Source organism: Diabrotica undecimpunctata, chromosome 3 (genome assembly GCF_040954645.1).
Source record: "Diabrotica undecimpunctata isolate CICGRU chromosome 3, icDiaUnde3, whole genome shotgun sequence".
In the NCBI taxonomy this organism is placed as follows: Eukaryota; Metazoa; Arthropoda; class Insecta; order Coleoptera; family Chrysomelidae; genus Diabrotica; species Diabrotica undecimpunctata.
This window is the reverse complement of record NC_092805.1, coordinates 166,223,384-166,242,433: the sequence shown is the minus strand read 5'-3', so window position 1 is coordinate 166,242,433 and position 19,050 is coordinate 166,223,384. Positions and strand designations below refer to the sequence as shown.

The following is a 19,050-nucleotide window of genomic DNA, read 5'->3' as shown; positions in this document are numbered from 1 at the left end:
ATCCCTACGATGGGATTTTCATGCATCTAATATTCTTCTATTAAATTTTCACATTTCTGTATACTTTTTTCCCAAATTGTAGGAGGAACAGTATGTTCTTGGGTATTCATCAAATATGTTCTTGGGATTGAATTCACAATTATAAAGGATAAAATGTACCTATAATCTCATCTACTATAAATAGTTTTGGTTTTTCATTCCTTTAGAATAACTGTAGTAATTCCAGCTTAAAAGAATCCTGAGGAACTTAAATATTTTTATGCGTTAACCATTCTTTTATTTTATGTACTGTCCAGGAATTTGTTGGTTGTTTATTTAAAATTTAATGGCATGGTACATTATCCACACCTATAACAGATGGTTCATGTAAACTTGGAAACAGTTTTTCTTTTAACCATTTTAGAAACATCTCCATATTGGTGTTATCGTGATAATAAGTTGCTTTTAATTTAGACGAAACAACAATATTCGCTCCATCAATAAAACCATGTCTACCACCTGCATGGAATATATTACATATATTTATCTCTTTCCCTCAGACTCGAGTATTACTAGACTCTCGATCCAATCTTTAGGGATTCTGTTATTTTATAAATATCTATTAAATAGCTCTATTAGTATAGAGATTGTTACTGTCTTGCTTGTTTTTAACAGCTCGGCAATTATTCGTGTCCTGGATATTGTCTAAAGCTCTTTCTCTTTCGAATCCCTCTATATTTGGTATCTTTGATCCCACGTTTTTATTTTTCTTTTGACGTTCTCTTTTGTTGATTCATTAGGCTGGCTTTGCGAACTGTACAAGGTTTTGCAGAAGTTTTCGACTATCTTTGTTATTTTATATTTGTTCTTCCCTTCCTTATTATTAGTGTCTTTAATTTTGATGATTTTTTGGACACCCAGTGTTGGTCTTAAAAATTTTAGGCCTCTGTTGTTTTCAATGACTTGCTCTATTAAGTCTTCTTTTCTTCATTAGTTTTTTATTTTCGTTGCTTATTTTGTCTTCATTAGTTCTTGTTTTCTTTGCGACCTGTAGTCCGGCTTCGAGAAGGTTTTTATTTATGTTTTTGTTAATGTCGTCAATTTGGTCTTGATTATGTGAAAAATCTGATTCGAACTTACCGCTAAAACCTTTCAGAATTCCTCTTCATAAGTTCTTACTTTAAAGGCATCTATCCGCGTTGTTTTTTAAAGATCCTTTTTCTCTCTTCTTTCATGTTAATACTTATTTTCGCTTGTGTCGAATCCAAAATTTCCAATCTTGTTTTGGAGACGTCAATCTTTCTTTCAATTTTGTCGAAATAATAATTACGAGATTGAATAATAAATTTTGTTTTTTCTGTAGTATTTTTTTAGGTGCCCCTGTAACACTAGAATATTTCAACGTTATAGCGCCATCTAGCAATTGATAGAACTGTTATGATGGCTCTTCATAGAAAAAATCATAAAGCGAGTTGGAGCGAGAGCTGAATACTTGTTATAGATAAGACAGGACAGGTGAAAAATCGAAACACGTATAGAAGAATCTAACCTTTTTTAAGTGACGTTCTTTTTAACCTCGAAGTTTGCAACAACTGACGGGCTGTTAGTAATTTTTGCTTACTATCAAAAGTACCGTATGTTTTTAAAATAAAACTAGTTTATCTTTATTCCATGTCCTATTTCGTGACTTCTTGATATAAAAATGGTAAATTCATTAACACTTATAGATATATGCAATAAATGATGAAATCATGTAATTTTAGGCAAACATTGAAAGAAAAGGAACGTTTAAAGTAGAATACCTACAAAAAGTAGAAAAGGAAGTTCAAAACCGCTGGAAAAATGAAAAGATCTTCGAAATTGATGCACCAGATACGCCAAGGCAATCTGAGGATGAAAAGTACTTTTGCAATTTTCCTTATCCTTACATGAATGGACGGTTACATCTTGGACATACGTTTAGTTTATCGAAATGTGAATTTGCTGTACGTTACAACCGTCTAAAAGGGAAAAAGGTAACTTTTTTTTGTTTTAAGTTATTATTTTTCATGCTTACCTTATACTTTATACTATGAACAATATATCTCATATTATTCAGAGTCTATTTTCTTGGCTATTATATATCTTCTGGTATAGTCCCTTTGATCACAATTTATGAAGTTATTAGTTTAATTTAGAAATACTTTTAAGGTCCAATTTCCCTTTGGTTTTCACTGTACTGGAATGCCAATTAAGGCATGTGCTGACAAACTGAAGAGAGAAATGGAATTGTATGGAAATCCTCCAAAGTTTCCAGAGGTAGAAGAGGAAGTTAAAGAAGATGAAAAGGATGGTATTCCTAAAGATAAAAGTAAATCAAAAAAGGTAATTTTATTTAATAAATATAAAAATATTCAATAAATATAAAAATATCCTAAAAAATTAAATACTAAAGAATGTAGCGAAAAATTTTCTAGTATTTACTTTTAAAATCAATAGTAAAGGGACAAAATGCTTTGATTTTTCTATATATCAAGTGTGCTTTAGACCATATTGATCCATACATCCATCCACACATAAATCGTTTATTTCTTTTAGAGCAAAGCTGTAGCTAAAGCTGGTCCAGGAAAATTCCAGTGGCAAATAATGCAAAGTCTTGGTCTCGATGATAAGGACATTCCAAAATTTGCTGATGCTTTGTACTGGTGTGAATTTTTCCCTCCTAAAGCTGTGGAAGACCTTAATAGATTTGGTATACATGTAAGTACTTTATTGAAAACCAAAAATTGCATCAAGTTTTAGAGCTAAAAAAAAATTAAAAATAAAGAGTTAGTTAAAAATTCTTTCTTTTTTTATTGTGGTGCACTATCACACAACAATATTAATGTTATAGACTGACTGGAGAAGAACATTCATTACAACAGATGCGAATCCTTTCTACGATTCATTCGTAAGGTGGCAATTTATCAGATTAAAAGAGCGGAACAAGATTAAGTTTGGTAAAAGAAATACTATCTTTTCTGTAAGAGATGGACAGCCTTGTATGGATCATGACCGTGCTTCAGGGGAAGGTGTGGGACCACAGGAGTATACTCTTATCAAGATGAAACTGTTGGCTCCATATCCTGCAAAATTAAGGTAAGTTAAGTACTGAAAAAAGCATTAATTTGTCTTAAAAGATCAAAATTATTGCATTTTGCTAGGACATTCTCCAGTTTTGCAATATAATTAGTTTTCTGTAGCTTTTGAACTTTTTAATAAAAGCTTACCACTTAGTCCTTTACTTACAAGTTCGTGTTTGTTTTTATCTTCTTATTATGTAGCCCTCTGTAAATAATACAACATATTAATGGTTATAGTAGTCTTTTTATATTCTGTTATACAGATTTACTTCGTGTGGAGACCATATTTTGTTATTTTATTACTGTAATGGATACAGTTTTTACTGAACATATACTTTACTGTTAGAGATACATAGCAGATTGAACATACAAGTGGTGGGTATTAAGTCTCCATGTAATAATTTAATATCTCTGATTCTCAGTCAAGAGATAACTATTTTTTTCTCTTCTGCTCATGTTGGGTAGTTGGAATGTCTCGATATCTCGATGCAGCATACTTAGGTACAGAGGACATGAAACCTTTACAAATTGTGGCATTTTAAACTTTGTTATTTAAGCAGATTAATGATTAGAGTATATCGTGTAGCTCACCTGCATGGGTGAACTCAAATTATTAGAGATGAGGGTTCTGTGTACATAAGTAGAATATATTTATCAGCTCCCCATTGATGAACTTAAACTGTTTGTTCAGGCTGTTAGGCCGTTGTCCTGAGATTAGTTCTCAACGTTTCGCCAATACTAGGGGTTGGCATCTTCAGGAGACTGCTTCGTTTGGAAGCTGAAAATAACGCTGTGTTGTACTACAGAGGTCATATTATTTATATTTTCTACTCGCCTCCCCTCCACTGGTTTCGGCGTGAGAGGGCATGTCGTCGTTTGTAGCTTTTCTTTTTTCGTGATTTGCGGGAAGTGTGTTTGTGGATTTTAATATCGCTATCAATGTTTTGTTGATTTTTAGTCCTTCTTCTATCCGATTAAAATTATTTAGGTGATTATATATCTCCACCGCTTCCCGATACAACCGTGGGTAGTACTGTGATGTTTTATCCAGCATCTGCGTTTCTTCAAACAGTATCCGATGTTCTCCGCTTCCCAAAGCGTGTTCGGCAACGGCAGATTTGTCGATATGTAATAAACGAAATGGCTTTTATGTTCGTTTATCCTTGTATTTGTGTGTGTTTTTGTGGTACCCACATATACTATTCCACATGTATACCTTGGCCGTTGCTAACGGGTCGCGTTTGTCCTTCACCGATCTTAAACAGTCCTTAATTTTCTTTGTTGGCTTGAAAATGGTCTTTACATTGGCTTTTTTAAGTATTCGCCCAATTCTGTCTGTTAGCCCCGATATATAGGGCAAGAATGTTTTGCCTATACATGCTGTTTCTTCATCCTTTCTTCTAGAAACATTGTTAATCGCTTTATGTATTTCTCTTCTGGTTTAACCATTAGAGGTGAGCGCTTTTTCAATATGAAGAAGTTCACTTTGCAGATGCTGTGGTTCACAAATTCTCTTCATCCTCTCCGCCAGAGTTTTGATGATACCTTGTTTTTGGCCTGTATGATGATTTGAGTTCCTGTTTAGGTATCTGTCCGTGTGTGTGTAGGTTTTAGATACACTTTATGTCCTAAGTAACCTTCCTTTCGATTTATTAATACATCTACGAACGCTAGTTGTTGATCTTCCTCTGTTTCCATCATAAATTGAATATTTGGATGTAGTGTGTTTATATAAGACAGGAAATCGTTAATTTTTTCTACTCCGTGACCCCAAATCACAAAAGTGTCATCGACGTATCTAAACCATACCCTTGGTTTGTATAATGACTCCGTTACCCTCTTCTCTAGATGTTCCATGAAAAGGTTGGCTACTACCGGGCTTAGTGGGCTTTGCATTGCTACTACATCTGGTTTTTCCATGAAAAGTAGGTGGTAGTGAGCAAATACGGTATAATTCCACCATATCCTTGGAAACTAGTCCCTCAATTAAATTCAAAGGTATCGTTTTCGCTTTTCGTAAAAGACTCCGCCAATTTCATAGAAACCATGACTATTTTTATCCAGAAATAGTTTATTATTTAGTTCTGCCGTTACTGGCGCAAATTAGTCATCAATGGTAGTTATTATAATAAATTGTACACCTATGGAATGACTACTTAACAGTGATTTAGTACTCACTCTCCCTCTCTCTCAATAGCAAATCAAAAAAATTTCTCAAAATTAGTTACTTATACTCTCTAATAATTATTACATTAACGCTTTTATTTTAGCTCTCTTCAAAACAAACCGGTATTTTTGGTAGCAGCAACATTGAGGCCTGAAACAATGTACGGACAGACAAACTGCTGGTTAAGGCCGGACATGAAATATATTGGCTTTGAAACAAAAAATAATGAAATATTTGTTTGTACGCCAAGGGCTGCAAGAAATATGGCCTTCCAAGAATTTACCAAAGAACAGGGGAAATTTGACATTGTTGTGGAGTTGACAGGGCAGGTAATACTTGACTTACTGTATTAGTTTAATTTAAAACATTATGAATAGTGTTTTAAACTCAAGTATAACAAAAAAGAGAGAGACAAAAAATTGTGTTAACAAATTTCACTTATTAAGAAGATAAACTAAAAGCTCTCTTCACTATTTTTTAATAATATTTTTCACATTTGTGTTACACTTCTATTATTTTTTCACTTTCTACTGGCTTTGAAATTATTTTTAACTGTGTATGTACCTCTTCTTGAAATCATGATAAGTACTTTTATATGCGGCAAGCGCCCAATTTATTAGTATGAGTAGGTTTCCATTTTGTTAGTTTTTTTAACTGTAGGTCAGCCAAGATCATGTTCCTATATTTTGTATTCTTTTTTCAAAACTAAAAAACAATGAAACAGTTATAAAATAGTTTTTATTCCACAATTTTGGATATTTTCTATTACATTCTCTCCAGAATTCGCTAATTTATATTAGGGATGTCTATCTAAGATATTCATTTGTTGTTTTAACAAACTTTCGATTATTGGGTTAATTCTCACTAACTTTGCTCAGCGATCGATACTGTAGGTATGTTTGTGTGGACCAAGTTCTGATGTTGGGTGCCGTTGGTTGGAAGTATATAGCAGAAGGGATAATAATCACACATTTATACTTAATGAAGCCTATATTTATTCGGATTTGTGAATCGAATGTAAAGTGGATTAATAAAATCATCCTATTGCTTACATAGCAGAAGCGTGGACTTAATAATCGTGACACTTTTAATTTAGAAATGTAAACAATATTAACAATAAGTAAATTTTTGCATAATGCACAATATTGACCAATATTACTGACTAATATTATATATAAAAATAATAATTTATTTGTTGAATTATTAACTTTCTGACATATTATTTTCCAGGATCTTCTCGGTTGCGCCTTAACCAGCCCGTTATCAGTCTACCCCAAGATATACGCCCTTCCTATGCTGACAATAAAAGAGGACAAAGGTACTGGTGTCGTCACCAGTGTACCTTCCGATTCTCCCGACGATTACGCAGCTATTGTCGATTTGAAGAAGAAACAACCCTTCAGGGAAAAGTACGGAATCACAGATGAAATGGTACTACCTTTTGAGCCCGTTCCCGTACTTGAAATTCCGGGATTCGGCGAAATGGCTGCGGTGTTTGTATATGACAAGTTGAAAATTCAAAGTCAGAACGATAAAGATAAGTTGTTAGAAGCTAAGGAGATGGTTTATTTAAAGGGTTTCTATGAAGGGGTAAGTCGAACTTATCTATTATTGTTGATTGATTGGATTGATACTTGAGTTAAAATTCCTTCACTAGTAGACACATAGCTTCATTATAAGAGCAATATTATGAAAGTTTGTGGTGTTGGTATCAAGTGACATGAAAATTATTAAACGGTTCCAGATTTTGTGGATGTGCAGATAGCCTTAAAGCATATGAAACAATTTTCTCATTTACAAAGAATGGTTTCGACAGTTAATATTGACATGCACGTTTTAGGTGATGTCCATTGGTGAACACAAAGGTAAAAAGATCCAGGACGTTAAGAAACTTATACAGAACTCCATCATCGACAAATCGGAAGGGGTAATATACTACGAACCTGAGAAAAAAGTAATGTCCCGTTCTGGAGACGAATGTGTCGTGGCTCTTTGCGACCAATGGTTCCTTGATTATGGAAACGAAGAATGGAAAAGCTCGACTTTAAAGGCTTTAGATAATATGAACACCTACTATGATGAAGTTAGGAAGAACTTCATCGGTTGCATCAATTGGCTACGGGAACATGCTTGTTCTAGGACTTACGGACTCGGAACTAAGTTACCGTGGGACACCAAATGGCTGATCGAGTCTCTTTCTGATTCCACTATTTATATGGCGTACTACACTGTGGCACATTTGATTCAAGGAGGCACTTTTAAGTGAGTAGACATTTTGTTCATACACATCCATAATTATTTTATACTGATCGTGCTAAAAAAATATGTGATATTGGATTTCAATGATTATGTAAACAAATGGAGCACAATCCCATTTCTGGATTATTCTATTGTTTATTGCAACATTTTTTGGCGAAGACTAAAAAACGTTTTTTCAATCTGTTCTTTTACATAAATTATGGTATTTTTAGAGGTACTGGTCCTAACGCTCTTGACATCAAAGCAGAACAAATGACTCCAGAAGTTTGGGATTACATATTTTTCAAAGAAACTAAATATCCTTCTAATTGTGGAATCAAAAAAGAAAAATTAGATAAAATGAAGCGGGAATTTGAATATTGGATGCCATTCGATATGAGAGTATCAGGCAAGTACATGTTTTTGAATATTCTTTATTAGTACAAGCAAACTCATTCTTAAAATAATCATTGAGTTATACATATTTTATTCATCATCATCATCATCATTGGCTTTTACAACTTTTCGTGAGTTTTTGCCGCGTTTACTATTGCCTTCCATTGATTCCGATCCTGTGCTATTATTTCCCATGGCCTTACTTCCATCTTCTCCAGGTCTTCCCTGACTGCGTCTTTCCACCTTTTTCTAGGCCTTCCTGTCGATCTTCTACCATCTGGTCTTTCTCAAAACACATTGCTAATCAGTCTGTCGTCATCACTCCGTACCACGTGGTCTGCCCATCTTAATCTATTGGCTTTTATGTATCTTACGATGTTTCCTTTCCCGAAGAGAGTCTCTATTTCATTGTTGTATCTGCTCCTCCATTCATTTGTCACGCTGTCCCTGCAAGGACCATATATAATTCGCAGGATTTTGCGTTCCCATACTAATAGCTTATTGATTTCTTTCTTTCTCAATGTCCATGTTTCACTTCCATATGTCACTGCTGGTCGTATTATGGTTTTGTACATTTGGATTTTGGCACGCCTTGAGAGAAGCTTTGACCTCATTAGATGTTGAATGGCAAAGAATGATTTATTCCCCGCCAGTATTCGTATTTCAACCTCCCGTTCTCCTGTGTTTTCACTGGTAATTGTTGCTCCTAGGTATTTGAATTCTTTGACCACCTCAAAATTATGATCGTTTATGGTAATGTTTTGTCTTATTCGCTGTCGTTCCTTTTTTGATACGACCATGTATTTAGTTTTTTCTTCGTTTATTTTCAGGCCTACGCTTAGTGTTGCTTCTTCAAAGTTCGATACTATATCCTTAACTTCCAGTGCTGTCTGTGCTACTGCATCTACATCATCTGCAAATGCGAGAATAATCTTTGCTCCTCTGGCAGTTATGTCTGGTTTGACTCTGGTATAGATTTTTCGCATTGCATATTCCAATGCTAGGTTAAATAGTAATGGGGACAGCGGGTCTCCCTGTCTGAGTCCGGTGCTTATGCCGAAAGCCTTTGAAGTTTTGCCTCCTATTCTAATTTGTGCAAAGGAATTGTTGACACACATTCGCGCAATCATGGTCAGCTTATTTGGTACGCCTAACTCCATCATTGCACTCCACAGTTTTAAGCGATCTATGGAATCATATGCTTGTTTGAAATCTATGAAGATCTGGTGTACTTCTTTATTATATTCCCAATACTTTTCTAGCATTTGTCTGATAGTAAATATTTGGTCGATTGTTGATCTTCCAGGCCTAAAGCCGCATTGGTAATCGCCAATAATTTCCTCTGTATATGGCAGTAATCGTTTTAGTACAACTGAAGCTAATATCTTATATGTAGTACCGATTAGTGAGATTCCCCTGTAGTTGCCACATGTATCCTTTCTGCCTTTTTTATGTATTGGCACGATAATACAGCCACTCCATTCTTTTGGCATTATTTCTTGTTCCCAGGCTTCTTTCATTAATTGGTGTATTTTAGTTCTAAGTTCATGCCCTCCTTTTTTAATCAGTTCTGCATCAATATTGTCTAGTCCCGGGGATTTGTCATTTTTTAGGGTTTCTATCGCCGTGATAATTTCTTCCAGGCTTGGCGGGGGTACTTCTATCTCGGCCGTTTGGTACTCACAATTTGCTTTATTTCCATCCGCGTCTACCTGGACATTTAGAAGACTTTCAAAGTATTCAGCCCATCTTTCGATTAATTTATTTTCAGCTGTAATCATTTGCTCATTTTTATCTCTCACAAAGTTCGGTGTTCTTATATTATGCACCTTTCTTATGTTGTCTTACTTCTTTGTAGAATTTTTTATTTTGCTTGCTTCTGTGTTCACGTTCTTCTTTTTCAATTTGTTGTTGTAAATGTTGTCTCTTTTTTCTCATATTTTATTGCGGGTTAAAATTTTTTAGATGGTTATTAGTTATATATTAGTTATTTTATACATAATATAAGAATGATTTATATTAACAAATTAAACTTAACCTAAAACCGGACTCGTGTAAGTAAATAGACGTGAAGATAGTCACTATTTTAGTGACGTCAATCCTAAGGAGTAGGAGATTTAACTGTTTGTATGGGAAAATAAAAATTGTTGTTTTTATTATTTTACTCACAATTTCATCATATTTTTTATTTCATTTGAATTTGTTTATCATCATTTATAATATTTAAAATAATAAAAGATATAAAATACTGAAAGCAAAAAATGTGTCAAGAACAGTTAAACTGCGAGTCTACGAGACAGTAATCAGATCCAGAGTGATGCCAGTGAAACGTGGATTATGACCCAACAGGAAGAAAAGAAAGTAGAGATCTGGGAAAGAAAGGTGCTCAGAAAAATCTTCGGAGGAATAAAGACGGCAGAGAATATTTGGAGAAGACGAACGAATAAAGAAATAATGAGGATGTATGGAAAACCAGCAATTACATCAAAAATACGAGCCCAAAGAGCTAGATGGCTTGGTCACGTTATACGAATGCCAGAGAATCGAAATGTTAAAACAATACTGAAGGAGGAAGAAATGGGGAAAAAAGAAGAGGACGTCCAGAAGTGGTTGGAATCAGTAAAGCAAGACTTGTCAGAAATAGGCATGAGAAAATGGAGAGAGAAAGCAAGGGACCGAAAAAAATGGAGGGAAATAATCAAGTTGGAAATAATCAAGTTTTTAGAAGCCAGGTAACTGTCAAACGCGAAATTTAAATAATCGTTTAATCAGAACAGCAAGTTTGTTCGTTGAAATTTGTGCTGTATTTTTAACACTGTAGTTCCATCAGTAAATTTTCCCGAGACTCGGATTTCTTATCTGATTAATCCGAGTCTTCAAAAAGATCCATATACGTGACCACGATCCACGATATGAAGCAGAAGCTAGATAGAAAATACATCAGTTTATTTACGTAAGTGACTAGTATATAGGGAGAAAGTTCCACACATTTTTTAACTGTATATTTCATTTTCAATGATATTTCAGGTAAGGACTTGGTGCAAAACCACTTAACGTACTGCATTTTTAATCACGTCGCCATGTGGGACCAGGACGAGTCTAAATGGCCGAAAAGCATTTGGGCCAACGGACTGCTGATGTTAAACTCAGCTAAAATGTCAAAATCCGACGGTAATTTCCTAACACTAGGAGAAGCTGTCGATAAATTTAGCGCCGATGGTACCAGATTATGTCTCGCGGATTCGGGAGATACTATCGAAGACGCTAACTTTGTTGAGAGCACTGCAGATGCTGGAATTCTGCGTCTTTACACTTTTATTGAATGGGTGAAGGAGGTGTTGGCTAATAAATCATCTTACAGGTAAGATATTTTGCTATTTTTAAATAAATTTCACGAAATATTGCACAACCTGGTTTCACCACAGTTACCGATTTCAATAAAACCTTAGCTCTCAGCCTTCCTGCCATTATTGCCAGATGCAGCCACTGTGTGTATGTGAAGGATTATTAAAATAACAACTTTTGTTTCTGTTTTAGGACGGGACCATTCAATTCCTTTAGCGACGATGTGTTCCAGAACGAAATAAATCAAAAGATCAAGGAAACCGACGAATTCTATAAAAAGATACTGTTTAAAGAAGCACTGCGAACAGGCCTTTTCGAATTCCAGGCTATCAGAGACAAATACAGAGAGATAAGCTTAGACGGAATGCACATTGATCTGGTTATGAAGTTTATTGAAGTCCAAGCCATCATTTTGTCTCCCATTTGTCCTCATGTAGCTGAACATGTTTGGGAACTGATAGGAAATGTAAGTTATGATTGGTTTGGCTCGAACCAACTCTATATACTCTCTGTAATACTCTAATTGAAGTGTATTTACTTCAATTTGATATGATAAATGTATTTAGTCATTTACAGTAAAAACTGTGCTATATGAGCTGTTCTTTTTCAGAAAACCAGTGTCGTGAATGCATCGTGGCCAGTGGTAGGTCCTATTGATGAAATAAAGATCAAAGCGTCCGAATATCTTATGGAGTGCGCTCACTCGTTTAGAGTCTATCTAAAAACGTATCTGCAAGGTGTCAAAACTAAAAATAATCCCAATCCTCCACCCGTAGAGAAGCCTAACGTTATTAATATATGGATAGCTAAGACTTTCCCAGAGTGGCAGAGCTTGGTGTTAACTACACTGAAAAAACATTTCCAGGTAAGTCTATACTACTAAACTACAACAACTAATCTATGCTACTTAATCATAATTAGTTCTTATAAAAGATACATATGAAAACTGGAACTGATGTTCAAGGCAGAAGAGGACATTTTTATATACTTAAGTGACACCTGAACTTTGGCAAGACCCTATATTTGATTTTTCTACATTATTGTACCCCTCACCCTTCCCCGTCTTCTAAGACACCAAGCACGCTACTATGTTATCCCTCGCCTCAGGAAGTAATAAGAAGAAAACCCCTCGCCCATTCCCCTTTCTAACGGCACCATGTCTGTTTTTTTCTGTATTCGTTAAATCCCATCACGCGACACCTCACACGTTACGATCAGATCAATAGAAGCGAAGATAGGTCTATGTATCCTTTGTGCACACTGCCACATTTGATTTTTGTTGAATCCAACATACCCCCTCTCCATTCCCCCTTCCAACGAGTCCTCGTACGTCACGTTAAGACGAGCTGTCCTACCCCCACCACAAAAAGAGTAAAAGATGTGCAGAATCAACAGCTTTTTTGACGTTTTCCTGTAAGAAATGAAATGAGGTGCATTGGCCAATGCGATCGAACTCTTGCTGGCTCTTTGCTGCACTAAGTTATATCATTAGTTAATTAGGAAACAGACCAAAAGTACTACACTATTGTTAAATAAATTGTAACTATAAACTTAGCTAAAATACCGCGTTTTTGCAATCGTTTAAATAATATACCACAATGTGATATTAACTGCTACAAACAATATTCTTGGTGTAAGTAGCTATTCAACCTTGTGCCTGATTTATGGAGCTGTTCTTCGTTTGACTGTCTGTATAATATCTATTTTAACGCTATATTGGATATTGATCCCAATCGGGAACACAAATTTAAAATACATATTCAATAAAAGATATATGTAATATATAAATATATATTCAATAAAAAAATTCTGTCAACATTTTCTGCCTTATTTAAGTATTGTTCCTTTATGGGAGCAAGTATTAAATATCAAATACGACTAGTCTGCAACAGGTCGCTCGATTTGTCGCTTTATAGAAATTAGTTTGCACGCAAAAGGTGAATTGTTAGCTGTTCATGGATTATATTTACAAAGTACTTATTATGTACTGTTTTTGTTGAAAACCAGATAAATTTAGAAGAAACTGATAATCATATTTAGTAAAAAATTGAGAATCGCCAAGATTTTTGTAAACTGAATCTTACATTTTCTCTAACCTGGTTCCCGAAATAAGATATTTAGATCGAAGTATTTTATTTATTTTGTAAGTATTTTAACACTATTGGATGCTGATCACAATGGGGAACACAAAATATACAAACATACGTTCAATAAAAACAATTTTAGAAACATTTTCACCCGTTTCTATGCATCGTTCCCTTATGGGAACCATCATTAGAAGTAAAGTTCAACTATTCTGTTTAACTTTACATCGACATAGTACAAAGTTTTTATATAGCGTTTGTGTAAAAAAGGAGTTTTAAATTTTACAGAAAAATTTATGTTATTTAGAAACAATTAATACTCATATCTAGTAAAAAGGTAGTTCGAATGGCCAAGATTGTATTAAAGTGATACTTTCTGCGTTCCCGTTTGGGAATAATGTGTATTGAGGTAACAATTGTCCTGCTACAAAATAGTTTTTGTTTAAACTACAATTGTGTAATTACGATAGCTTCTAAATCGTTTTATAGTAGAAAGTTAAAAACAATTAAATCTAAACTGCAAGCAATTCCTTCTGGAAATACCAATTCTGAGTCTTCATATGACTGTACTCTTAATAGTAAACATAAGCAAACCAAAGAACCGCCAAAGTTGAAAAAATCTTAAAGTAATTTAAAAGATAAATATTATTAACTGTTCAAATATATGAAATTGAGCTTATTTTTCTTTATTACATTGTTCATGCGTTGTTTCCCAATCGGGAACATTATATTTTTTGTTTTTAAGTAGACATTTAGAAAGAAATTGAGTTAATGTGGCGTCCGTTTTGATCAGTATGGTCAAGTTTAGTCAATGTGATTCAGCCAATCAAATCGTAAACTATTTCTTGTGGGCGTGTAGAGCTCGCTGATTCGTGGCAGATCAGACCTGTATAACTGATTGCATAAATATAATATTCCCGTTATGTGAGATATCTCATATGTCATATGATCTTATATGTGAGATTCCTTCATTATTTATATGAGTTTTTATGAGTCATTAACATTTCATTATAATGCGAATTAAGAAGATTTTATCAAATTTTAAATGTTTTAGGCAAACAAAGGGGTTCTACCTGATAACAAAACCCTTTCTGTGGAATTCGGCAAAATGAACGAGCTCAAAAAGTACATGAAACGAGTTATGCCGTTCGTCCAAGCTACTAGAGATAAAATTGAGCAACTAGGAGTGAAAGCTTTAGCACTAACGCTGGAGTTTGACGAAGCTGCTGTGCTCAAGACCAACAGTGCATACCTAGCGTATACTTTAGATGTAAGTATGTATAACATTCACTATAGTATTGTAATCAATTATGTGTAAAGCAATCACTGTCCTTTTTGGTATTTTTGTCTTTGTCTCAGATTCTCAAATGTAAATAAAGATCGATAAATGATCAACCAAACAGGGCTTCATAGAACACAAGTGTCATATTCTGTTTAATAAAAAAGAAGTCAGTATTCTTTATTGATTTTATTAATACGTCGACTATTAAGCTATTTAAATATTTTCTTTTTACAGCTCGAAGAAGTTATCATTAAGTATACTGATGACCCAGAAGCATCGGAGAAGATGAAAGAGTGCTGTCCAGGCTCTCCTTTCGTACTGTTTTCTGCAAAACCAGGTATTAAATTGGAATTTATAAATCCTGTTCCACAGAATGGGCTGTTTTCAAAAGTGTTGACTGTTAGTGACGGAGATACGTACGAAAAAGTCGTGCAAAGACTCGCCAAAGATAGTAAAGCTATGAAAAGTAAGTTTTTTTTGTATATATTTAAGGTATTTGTTCCTAAAGTTAATGGTTATGGTGGTGGTGAATCTAAATCTAGTGCATGTTCCAGTAGATAACTCAGAAGTATTATTTGTTTATTAACGTCCTCTTAACACCATTCGCGTTTAATATATTTTTGTCATATAATCTTTTTATGTACTTTATTGTAGTATATTATTTATGTGAAACATCTGATGTCGTCTTGAAGATGAAAGACCAATATGGTTATAATCGTGTCTCTCGCGTTATTCTGTACGTCCGTTTACTCCTCCCTGCGGTTTTATATTTTAAGAATCTAGCACTCAATTTGTTGATTTAGTTGTTTTATTTCTTTTCAGAACCAGAATCTATTCAGCTATGGAGGTTTGAAGATCCAGTTCTAGGACCCACAAAAATACCAGCGTTCAATGAACCAACTAAGAATAAGATTCAAGTATCACCTGATAGTGTCTTCAAGATTGACGAATCGAAACTTAAACTGTTATTAGGAAAAGAAACTGTGGATGTAGGAAGCCAAATAACTTATTTAGTTGTATAACAATAAGATTATTTGTTTATTTATTTATAAAGTTTTAATAAATATTGAGTTTCCTAAGAGGTGTCCTATTTTACTTATTCCTTTCGTTTAGTGTTAAATTTTCAGTGTATAATGTCCTCGGCAGATTTACCGGATCGCCATATAATATCGCTTCATTTTGTCGACATTCGGTCTACAGTACCTGGCCAAATTCTCAATCCACTGCTGGACATAGGCCTCCCCTGTTTGTCTCCAAAGTCTATCTTGTGCTTGCTGTATCCAGTTTTTTGTTGTATTTCGTAAGTCGTCTTGCCATCGTGTTGGTGGTCTTCCTCTGCTACGTTTACCGGCTCTTGGTCTCCATTCAACTAGTTTGCGAGTCCATCTTCCGTCCTTTATTCTGGCAACGTGTCCAGCCCATTTCCATTTTAAGTTATTATGAATATATTTGAAAAAAATTACTGTTTTGTTCTTTTTTGTGAATCTTAACTCTTAGTTAACTAAACTACTAAAAAAGTTAACAAAAAACTGTTATTTATTAAAAAAGTATAATTTTTACAAAGTAGGAATAAATGTAATATTTTGTATATCCGCCTTTGGCTGCTAAAGAGCTTGAACACGTCGAGGCATGCTCTCGATACAGACTTGAATAGTTTCCTGAAGGTGAGGATTATGATTCCACTCGTATATGAGCGTTTCAAGTAACTCCCTTTTATTAGTAATGTTTTTTTTTTCGCAATCCCCCTTTTCAGTAGTTTCCACCCATTCTCAATAGCGTTCATATCAGGCGAGTTGCCTGGCCAGTCAAGAACTTTCATTTTTTTTTTGTTTTAAATAAGTTGAAATACTCTTAGCCTTGTGGCAAGGAGCACCATCGTGCATAAATATGGGTTCCTCTTCGCCAGGAAATCATCCCTACAGCTGTGGCTAAAGTCTCGTCTCGAGTACTTTCCGGTACTGGTCTTATCTCATCGTGTTTTCCACCACGTAGAGACGGCCTGTACCTTTGCCGGATTCCACAAACTAGTTTCTTCGTTTTTATCTGTCAAAACTTGAAAAACGGATTCGTCCGAGAAGCAGACCTAAAATCAACAAACTTTTTAGAAATGCTCATGTTTTTTAGTTTTTGATATTGATATTCAAGCAAAACAACACAAATATACCTTTTTCCATTCTTCGACTGTCCAGTTTTTGTAGTTTTGTGCCCATTCGAAACGTTTCTTTATCATAGCCGGAGTAAACCTTAGCTTTCGAGCTGGTCTCCTAGCTACCAGTTTGTTTTCGACAAGTCTTCGACGAACTTATCTTTCTGAAACACAAATTCCTTCATCTCTTATCTCCTGGGTAAGTATTCGCAGTGGTTTCTATCTGTTTACTAGGCAAATATCTCTTATTTTGCAATCAGTCCTAGGAGTAGTCACACGATGTCTTCCGCTATGACCCTTACGCTTTAGATCCAAACTGACTCCAGACGCAATTTTCTGTTTTATATTCCTTACAGAACTTCTTGATACTCCTACCTTTGCTGCTATTTCATTTTGAGTCATTTGTTCAGCTACATGGCCTACTCATTTTGGTGACAGATCAATGTTTATTCCCAATCTAAAAATGTATAATACCCTTAATCATACCAATAACTTCACTGCATATGTTTATAATCTAAAAAATGATAAATTACTCACCTCTGCAATAAAATTTCAGGTCAAAACCGTTCAGAATTCAAATTTTCACAGACAGTAATGGGGACAATAATGTCACCATACTATATTAAATGTTGCTATGCGAAAAACTAACATTTCTGTTGATAAAAATTATTAATTTAAAAAAATGCAAATTTTTAATGCTTGGCCTAATAATTTGGCCAGGTACTGTATATCCGATATATTCGGATAAATATTCCTGGAAATGGTAAGCAGCATTTTCAGTACCAAGTAACAGTGTATGTGAATTGATCCTGGACCGGCGCAATCATCGAGTTAAAATCTATGGAGAAACTATGAGCATATTAACGTGTGTATTAAAAAATGCGTAGGTAGGCGTGGATAACGATGATACCAATATGGCGGTGGGATCATGGCCGGACTCAATAATATTAAAACTACTATAAAAATATGACTAGTTATTCAGAAGATTTACTTAATCATAATCTTAAAAAGTGCAATACATTTTTAATAAACTATGATTTATCCCGCGGTAAACACTAAAAATACGATATAATATACATAAAGATAAATTAATACAGTCAAATACTATTAATTTATTCTCCGAAGTACGGGCCATTACTTTGTTTACATATTTGTATACTAACCTGTAGAACGTTATTCCTGAAGATTTTTGATTAACATTGCTTCTGCTACTGCAACTACGTTGAGAACAAGAAACCATTATTATGCACTATCACAATATATTATTACAGTTTCTATAAAAGTATTATAAAACTAAAAATATTCGAAAAATAACAAACGTAAATAAACATATACGATCTGTCAAAAGTGGCAAAACAATATGGCCGAAGTGAGGTCGTTTTTAGTCACGTGATGCCCTCTCCATAGATTCTAACTCGATGGGCGCAATACTGGATAGTAGGAAACAGTTTTAATGGTTTTGTATACTGTGATGTACTAAGCCGTTAGGCAGCCATGTGGTGTTTAAATTGACAAACATCCTCTAAATGAAATGTTAAGGTTCAAAACTAAACTTCACCAGGCACATAGAATGAACTAAAAAGCTCAAAAACTTGCACCATTGACAACTTGGTCAGTCCCACGGATTCTGGGAGCAGTGCGGAGGTCTAAACGCTGATAGAAATGCTCATAAAAAATCTAGAAAGCTAGACACGAAAAATACCACCAACTTCAATTGATTATCCAGGGCAAAATAGACATCAGGCGAGGGATAGGCAGGAGAAGACACTTCTAGTTCTAATTTCTGCGAAAATGGTACGGGCTCGAACTCTTCAGAAGGGCGTTAGCAAGATCAGAATTGCTCGGTTAATAGCCAACATTCGATGCGCACATAGCACCTGAAGAAGTAGAAGTTTCCCCCAAAGAAGTAAGTTGTTTATTAATACTTGTGTAATTCGATATACCTCCTCAACACGTCTAAAACCGGACCTTTCTGAATAGCTGCAAGCAAAGTACATGTATAGCCTTGTTAATAGGTACCTTGAGAAGAAGGAGATACCTTCTTCGCCTGATAATCTTCTTCTTTAAGTTCCATCTTCTATCGAAGGTTGGAAATCATCATGGCTATGCGGACTCTGTTGACTGCCGCTCTAAAAAGTTCTGCACTACTGCATTCAAACCATTCCCTTAAGTTCTTAAGCCAGGATATTCTTCGTCTTAATAAGTTAATAGTTAATATTATTTCCGCCTCATTTCCCATCCTTCTAGTTACTTCCACGTTTGACATTCTTTGAATCCATGATATTCGTAGGATTCTTCTGTAACACCAAAAT

The 19,050-nt window shown here is 34.7% G+C and overlaps 1 protein-coding gene across 1 annotated transcript; it reads left to right on the top strand.

Moving 5' to 3' along the window:
- Nucleotides 1-1,526: 1,526 nt before the first annotated feature.
- LeuRS (Leucyl-tRNA synthetase) lies at nt 1,527-15,673 on the top strand. Its single transcript, XM_072527468.1, has 15 exons — nt 1,527-1,684; nt 1,743-1,994; nt 2,170-2,343; nt 2,557-2,718; nt 2,852-3,096; nt 5,351-5,576; nt 6,478-6,837; nt 7,088-7,509; nt 7,719-7,894; nt 10,909-11,242; nt 11,419-11,692; nt 11,837-12,091; nt 14,365-14,580; nt 14,827-15,058; nt 15,415-15,673. Exons 1-15 carry the CDS (start codon nt 1,682-1,684, stop codon nt 15,612-15,614), a joined length of 3,531 nt encoding a protein of 1,176 aa, XP_072383569.1. The 5' UTR covers nt 1,527-1,681; the 3' UTR covers nt 15,615-15,673.
- The last annotated feature ends 3,377 nt before the right edge of the window (nt 15,674-19,050 follow it).

Excerpts from the sequence above, each read along its gene's own strand:
- LeuRS (XM_072527468.1), top strand. Across the intron at positions 3,097-5,350 it reads CCATATCCTGCAAAATTAAG|CTCTCTTCAAAACAAACCGG; the intron begins GTAAGTTAAGTA and ends CTTTTATTTTAG. Across the intron at positions 11,693-11,836 it reads TTTGGGAACTGATAGGAAAT|AAAACCAGTGTCGTGAATGC; the intron begins GTAAGTTATGAT and ends GTTCTTTTTCAG.